General features: G+C 43.9%; 1 protein-coding gene across 4 annotated transcripts in view; it reads right to left on the bottom strand.

The window, feature by feature from the left end:
• Nucleotides 1-372: 372 nt before the first annotated feature.
• Nucleotides 373-8,420, bottom strand: part of PRICKLE2 (prickle planar cell polarity protein 2) — a 366,874-nt gene continuing 358,826 nt past the window's right edge. For all 4 annotated transcript variants that reach the window (XM_043965328.1, XM_043965320.1, XM_043965312.1 and 1 more), the window contains one exon: nt 373-7,694. In XM_043965328.1, the coding sequence (XP_043821263.1) occupies nt 6,820-7,694 (875 nt within the window). In that variant the 3' untranslated portion in view covers nt 373-6,819. The remainder of the gene's footprint in view (nt 7,695-8,420) is intronic.

Genomic DNA, 8,420 nt, shown 5'->3' with positions numbered 1-8,420 from the left:
CATGTCTGAGCCCATGATGGAATGCACTCCCATCTTACCTCCATCTCATATAGTCACTCTCTTCCTTAGAGATACTACTCAAGTATCATCTTCTTCAAAAAGCCTTTCCTGGCTCAACTGCTAGTGCCCTCCCTCTTTAACTACTTTGTATTTAATGAATTTGTATATATTTGTGCTTATTAACTTTATATTTATGCTATATGTATTTGTGGTCTTGTTAGAATGTAAGCAGCCTGTAAGTAGGGATTGCTTTATTTCTTCTACTTGTATCCCCCAAGACTAGCTCAGTCCCTGGTACATAGTAGACGCTTAGGAAATACTTTATTAGTTGTTCAACTTACAGAGTAGGTCTTGTCCATTGACATGGGCCCTCCTCTTCTTGGTCACAATGCTCAAAGGCAAATTCTATGGTAATAATCTGGAAAACTGGAGGTATATGGGAAAAGATGGCATCGTTTGTTTGATTCAAATTTTATTGGAAGTTTACAAATGTATTACAGACATTGGTAAAACGTTATATCCATTTTACAGGGCACAGATCTCAAGCAAAATGTTCAGACGGTCTCTGGCAGACAGCCCACACCAAAGGCCCAATGCACATTCTTTAACAAAGAGCTTGGCAGTCTTTGACTCAACAGCACAGACTCAGGCCCACTTCACCTACTTGGTCTCTCTGAGGTTTTGTTTGTGCCCTTGAAATCAAAGTAGGAGAGAGGAAAAACAATCCTTTAACATGAAGGAATGTGTGTGTTTTAGGATGGGAAAAAGGCCAAAGTCATAATTGGTTAAAGAAGATGGAGACTTTATATTCCTTGAAATACAACCGAGCTGGGGGCACTTGTGGCTAGGGTCCCACTGACTATCGTAAAAGGGTCTGGTGGCCACGGAACAAACCACATGTGTAGGAGGAAAAGATCTTTGCTGAGAATGGGTTCGTTTTTCTGAGGAAGCCGACCTTCGTGGATGTTAGGCATGCTCTAGAATCATTTCCCTGATAAGGAGAGAGTGATCAGTGGCTCATGTGGCAGTGTTTGTGCATGGATCACAGATGCGGAGATGGAAGGGACCTCGGAGGTCATTTAGCTTAAGCCCAGCATTGTACAGATGGAAAACTGAAGGCCAGAAAAGTGATTTGCCCAAAGTAACATAAAGTAGTAAGCAGTGAAACTTGGTCCCCTGACCCCAAATCCAGAGTCCACCTTCCAACATTCAACGGGGTAGTGGCCACGTAAACTTTTTTTTGTCCTAAACAACCAATCGATCCTCTGCATACCCCACCCTGGGTAACAAAACACCATTCTATCCTACAGGTTGGCCCCTAAATCACAGAAATATTTTCCTAACACTACAAACATTCCCCTTCCCAACCCCCCATCCCCACTCTGAAATCTAGTTTTGTTGGCAAGAAATATGTTTATGTAACATTATACCTCCCAACAATGTCACGTTTTATGGGATTTTCGTGTTGATTAGGGTTACTAATCTGAATTTTATTAAGAAATAGAAAAGAAACCCAATTCCCTGAACTTGGATTACTGCTTTTAACTAATCACCCTGACTAGCTGTAGTCCCTATTGATCATCAAGAATGGCCAACAACTTGTTGATTGCCAATCTGGATTAGAAAACCTCCTTCATAGCTGAGTCTTATGTGGCTTGAACAAAAGCATCCCAGGAAGACATCATTTGAAACTGACTTCCAATACTTTTGACATGTACATGGGCAACGACTCCCCTAAATTCAAATGTCATCTTCAATTGGCTATAGGTAAGGTACAGTAATAACTTTGGGGACCTGAATTATCCAAGTAATTGTCTCAATTTTCTACTCTGCCTTGGGAGACTCATGTTTTCCTGGACCTGAGGGCATTCTTTTCAATTCCTGGATGATAGGAAAACACAACCAGCACATTGTTCTCATGTTGCTTATTTCTCATCTTATTTTCTTATTTGAGGAAGGAACTAGAAGAGTCACAATGCATCATTATAAAAAGGAAAGAGGGTGAGAGAAGGTTTGTTTGTACAAGTTGACAATAAATACAAGGAAAGAAGAGAGCATCCAAGTAGTTTCCATGGTGAGGCCTAGAAAGCCATGCTCCCCTAGAATCTGTGGGCTTGCTGAGCTTGAAAATGCCCTTGCCGCTGATTCCTATCTCTGTAGCTTTGGTATTATTTTCAGCTCATGAGTTAAGGGCACTTAATAAACTGAACTCAACCATGGCCACTAGTACCCTCCAAGCACAAAGCTGTGGCTAGAAAACAGGAAGATCCTGGGGATCTCTTTATTAGCATATCTTACTCTATTTCAGGGACATAGAAACAAGAGAAACTGCTTCTGGGTCTCAGAGTAGAAAGATGAAGGATGCATTAGGCTGATAAGTGGGGGTGAATAGATAAAGATGTGGCGTATGAGAAGATGGAGATAAGCAACTGAGAATAGGAGACACTTTCCCCTGCCCCACTGACAGTCTGGTAGCCAGGTATTGCTATTATGATATCTCCCCTTCCCTACATTTTCACATTCAGTGACCATTCCAGAAGTGATTAGGTCTATAGATAGGAAGACTCGGGGTGGTAGATTGTCCCTCCTCTCCACCCCCAGCCCCCGACCTCCAGGGAAGGAACAGAAATAATGGGTAGAAGTTGAAAAATGACAATTTTAGGCTTGAGGTCAGGAGTGATTTCCAAAAATTTGAGCTGATACTGGATTTGGCTCCCTCAAAAAGTAGTGACTTTCCCTCTTTTCAACATCCTCTGGCAGAAGTTGGAAAATCACTTGTTGGGCCTTTCAGAGGGGATTCTTTTAGGGGTGTAGTTTGGGTTAAGATGGTCACTGAGGTCCCTTCTGAATCTAAAATTCTGTGTTTCTGTGCAAGAAAAAACAAAAGGAGGTATGACTAAATGACTAATTCCATCAGGAAAAGTAAGTTCTCCCACGTGAGAAAGATAGACCATCTTGAGTGAGAATAAGAAGACAGCTAACATGTTTGAAAGAGTTCTCACCCTCACTTCTATAGCAGTTTGGTTGTATTCTATAAATTTTACTCTCCCACCATGACTTAGGAGGTAAAATCTTCATCAACTTGGGCAAACTCTCTGGATCTTCAAAGCCTTCTCAAGTCTCAGTTACAGCTATGTCTATTCAGACAATTGTTCTGGAAGTCTCGCTGTTTAAATTTAGGGGGATTAGGACAGGGTCAATTCCTTTGTCGTTGGACTCATCTGCAAAAGAATGTGAACCAAATTTCATATTTGAAGTTTGTGTAAGACAGAAGAGATCAGAAGCAAGAGTGAATGAACAAAACCTATATAGAAAGGGGCAACATCTCAAAATAAATCCCCTAGGATAGAGCTTTGATCTTAGTTATAAGCATGCTCCCTCCGGTGATGCAGACTGCAATCTATCCATCCATGGCTAAATGCCCTTTTGAACATCAAAAGGTCTATGAGGAGGCTAGAGATAGGGCTCAGACCCAGGATTTCTTCAACAAATATGAAGAGATGATCATGATGTCTGACTTCCACAGAAGCCCTACATCAATCTCTCACCAAGTCATGGAACTGACTTTGGGTTCTTAAAGGATGTACAAATGAGATACAAGTGCTGGAAGGTCCTGCCCAAATTGGGAAAGTCATGGGTATGAAGCCAGGGATGGCCCACATCTGCTGTTTGAGGAATTGGCAAGCTAAATGGTGAGGGACTCATCACAGAGTTGTCTCAAAGATGATGAATGTCTCAGCCATACCTTCTCTCAAAGAATTGACCTTCTCTCAAAGACCATCTACTGAGTTAGAGAGGAGCATCACACTGCACTGGTAGAGGACCTGCCCATACTGTTGGAATTACAGATCTTTAAAGTAGTCCATCAGCCAAGGATCCCAAACTCTTCCTCTCCCAACTTAAGAGAGAAGTTGCCTAGAGAGATCAAGTCTATGAAGCTAAATACTTACTAGTTAGCAGGCTGGCTTCATATGTGATGATGACCTACTAAGGATTCCCTGGCTTTTCAGAGAATGTTTACTTTGATTTGTTTTTCCAGTAATAGTAAAACAACAGGCATGAGTTCTTCCCTACCTTCCCCTCTGTTATCCTGCTCCCTCTCATGATCAGTGGCATTTTGGAAGAAAACAGTCTGCTAAAGCTGGTGGGGTTGTCCATGGTTACAGAATAGACCTGGACCTCTAGTAGCTAAAATAATTGAACCAAAGTGGATGTGAGAGAACAAAGTGACTATGGGGATGACCTCTTCCTTCTTTTGCCTTGTCCCTTTGGGGTAATTAATAGATGTCAATTTCTAGGTCTCTTCTTCTTCAATGAACATAAAGTGATTAAAGCCTTATTTTGGCAAGGGAAGTGGAAGAATACTTTGAAGGGGTGTTAGGGGGCTATGTTACAGAGATTCTTTCGTTGGGATGAGGGAAATAGGAGACAACTTCTCAGCTACTCTATAATCCTTCAATTCTCTCCTTTTAAAAATTCCTTTTCATTCCCATCAATGATATAAAAACTCCAGATACATCATATCTTTCTACCAGAAACCTGCCCCTTAGTAGAGTGGAGTTGCAGATTATTTCTTAATCAGTTTGCCAAGCAGTTTACAAACTTATTATACAAACATAACACAATTCTCCAGAGGCTCAGATAATTAACAAAGCGCTTAGATATGAAACATAGCATGCGGGAAACTGCCACGACCAACATCTGCATTGCTTTTTTAAAATCAGTGACAATGACAAATGTTCTATTTATACCTGAAAAGCAAATTATTTTCATATATCCTGCATTGAGTGCCATATATATATGTATATATATATTTCCATTAAAGCCTTCCTTCCCCCAGACCCATGTAGGATGGGATCTGAAAATCTGCTTATCACTTCCTCTTAATAAAAAGAAAAATACTAAGAAAAGGCATGTACTATACTGGAAAATCATCACGTGCTCCTCACCAAGGCCAGTTACCAATGAGATACAAAGTGTAACACACTTAAATGTAGTTCTCACTAAATGTCAGTTCTCTGTTGGATTATATTAACTGCCACAATCAATGAAGGATAAGAAAGGAGTAGAAGCAATGTAGGTGCTTCTCCGTGGTTTGTTTTTTAATGGAATCAAAGTAGGAAAATTAGTATTAAGGTAGACAACACAAGCCCAAATGTCTTCTTTAAGTAATGCACACTCCTTGCCTTTTGACCCCAAACTTCCAGTTGGAAATCTTCCTTCTCAGTGGTTTTTCCTTTTATAGCCAATGGGATTATACCAACTCCAGTTATCTTGGTCTGTTGAGGTGAGCCAGATACCTTGACTACTGAAGATTTCCTAAACTGGGCACTTTTTCTGGGAGGTACCCTTAAATTTCCACATTGAAACCAGAGAGAGAGAGAGAGAGAGAGAGAGAGAGAGAGAGAGAGAGAGAGAGAGAGAGAGAGAGAGAGAGAGATAAGGGAAGCGATACTCCCAGTAGAATCTCAGTTAGCTGTCAAAGACTTGCTTCATCTTCTGTTCTCTCTAACTCCCATAAAGTTTCTACCTTTGACATGCTTCCTGTTTACAATTTACCTTGCCCTTGGATGAACAACCCCTAGAGAACAAATCACCTCAAACTCCCTCCTACCTGCTAGAATGTCCTTTTTCCTCCAGCTACCAAAGTTAGAATTCACTTGCTTCAAAGCTACTGGGTTGTCTATGGGCAGTCCTCCCTCTGCCTTGGTCAAGGAAAGCAGATAACATAATCCAGGAAATAATAGCACCGCACTCAGAACAGGGCCATGCAGACACCACACAATGGAACCACGGACACTTAAAAAAAAATCCCCAAGGAATAGATCAATGTGAAGCAACCTCAATGTCCCCAACGGAGATGGCATTTCTCATTGGACTTCACTGACACTGGCTAGCTTCTCAAATTGGTGAAAGTTACAATTGCAATTTTCAAAAATGACTATCGCTGGATAGAAAGCAACTTCTACTGAGGGTGTGAGCAGACTTCGGTAAATAAAACCCCGGAGACTCCTCTAGATGGAACAAAGCATCAGATGCTGCGTGTTTCTATGGTGTTGTTTTTATTTTCCAGCCACAGAGAGCCAAACTGTATGTATGTGTGTATGTGTATATATATGTAATATACACACACAATATATATGTATATACTCCTTTGAAAAAATGTCTCACTGATATATAACAAATTTTATATAGAAATCTAAAAAGGGAAAGAAAAAAAAAACCCGATGGCCTGAAACCATCTTTTAATTCTACGTGACAATGCTGGCTGTTCATGCAATTTCCCACTGAGTCCTAGGATATAGAAATTCCTCTGATATTACAAAATACAAAAATATTTTTATCAGAACTCTCATTTACATTGCATTTACAATGGACATGTAAATAACTTAGTCTTGGGTACTGGCTGATAAACAAATCACTTACTGGGGGGGAAAAGAGTCCTTAAAAAATGAGAGAGGAAGAAGAAGCGGGGAGTAAGTAATTGGCTAAGTGTGGTAACAACACAGAACCAGAGAGAAAGGAACACAACCACTCAGACAAAGGGACAGCCAAAAGTGTTTCCAAAGTGAGATGTGCAAAAAAAAATTAATAATAATAATAAAAACACCAAATATTCACCATGCCAAGAACCGCGACTATCTGTAGAAGCCGATCCCTAACCTTGCCTCCTTCTCGGTTGTCAGGGCCTTTAGTGACAAACAAGGTCAAAGCGCTTTCGATTGGAAAACAGTGCAAGTGTATGGATATACATTCTCAGCTCCCGCCCGCCGCCCACCCTCCGCCTGCCCGCCCACCAGCCGCGGGACAGGACCGACATTAGGAGATGCTGCAGTTTTTGCTCTTTTGTCTTTTCCGGCTGTGCAACTGTCCTCTGCTCCCCAACGTGGAGGATTTGGGGGCGCCATAGGAGCCGTACTTGTGCAGCAGCTCCTCACTGGTGACATACCGCAGACGGGCCGGTTGGGGGATGGGCTCCCCCAGGAAATAACCCTCGTTGTCGGATTCCGAAGAGGAGGAGCAGGTGGAGCACCAGTCATACTCGGCCAGGTACGGTCCCCAGCGCTCCCCGAAGGCGTTCTGCAAAGCCAGGTCGGAGACAGTCCGCGGGCACTGGCCATAGAGTTCTCGGCGGGCCCCCTGCTCCAGGCTCTCCCTGTAGCTCCTCTGCTGCATGAACTGGTCGTAGTCCTCCCGGGCTCTCAGTGGGGGCCGCTCTTTCAAGCGGCAGATAGCCTCCCTCTCGCTGGCCAGATGGAGGGCATTGTCGGAACGAGATCTCCGGGAGCGCCGGGAGCGGTGGGGCCGAAAGCGGCGGCCGTCGTCCCGAGGGCTGGCCCGCCGGCGGGTGCGCTCGCTCATCGGCTGGATCCTGGCTCCGTCCTGGCCGGGCAGCTTGCTGCTGGATATTCCCCCGTCCAGGTCGAAGCTCTGGTGCATCCTTCCCCGAGACTGCAGGTCCCTGTATCTGATGGGGGTGGACAGCTGGTGGAGGTTGCTCTCCATGTCCTGGTACTGTTGGGCAGACAGGAGGCTGCGGACCGACTCCGCGCTGCGGAACTGCATGGACGAGTTGAGGGTCCCCATGTTGCTCAGTTTCTCTGAGACGTTCATCCCTGAGTCTTTGCTCAGATCAGGCATCGAAAATCGGGAAAGATGCTCCTGTCGCTTGGCACCACCATCGGCGGAGAGACCTAAGGAAAAAAGAAAGGATTGCATACGTTAATGCACAGAGGCAGGATTATAGTAGGAAGATAACACCGGGAGGTATGGCCTGGGATCCTCAGAGGCTTAATGCTGGACTGGCCACACGGACCAACCCCCTTACTTCACACAGGAGGGAATGAGGCCCAGGGACTTGAAGTGAGCATTGCATAAATCACTTATTCCCCTTTTACACATGGGAAAATTGAGGATAAGAAAGAATCAGTCACTTGATGTAACATATGTATGTATTAAGTATGAAACACTTCTATTTCAAATAAATGTGAAATGTATTCAAATCCAGGTGTCTCCTCCCCCCCCCCCCCCATCTCTAAGACCGGCAGGATTTCCACTCCTCTGTCCCACCTCTCATTACAAGCAGTTGTTATACTTGTTGCTCACTGATCAGCTCAGAGCTCTTGCATCCCAAGCACGGAGCAGTAGATCCCCTGAGGATGACTCACCCCTTAGGTGGAGATTAGCCCCGTCAGGAAGCCACATTTATTCTTTCAGGCCACTTAATCATTTAGCAAATGGCTGCCCCTGCATCCGGGCTAAACGGTGTCCTAGGGTCCTGAAGGGGAGAGGCACACACACCAGGGGTGTCTTCTCCCGAAGAGCTTCCTTTCACTAAGTGGCCTCTATCCTAATGGGGTGCCCCTCACTGAGCCCTGGCTCTCTACAGACCACAGCTGGACTGCTCTACCATTCATTCC

This window comes from Dromiciops gliroides, chromosome 1 (genome assembly GCF_019393635.1).
Source record: "Dromiciops gliroides isolate mDroGli1 chromosome 1, mDroGli1.pri, whole genome shotgun sequence".
In the NCBI taxonomy this organism is placed as follows: domain Eukaryota; kingdom Metazoa; phylum Chordata; class Mammalia; order Microbiotheria; family Microbiotheriidae; genus Dromiciops; species Dromiciops gliroides.
The sequence above is the reverse complement of the archived record's forward strand: the minus strand, read 5'-3'. Positions and strand labels throughout refer to the sequence as shown.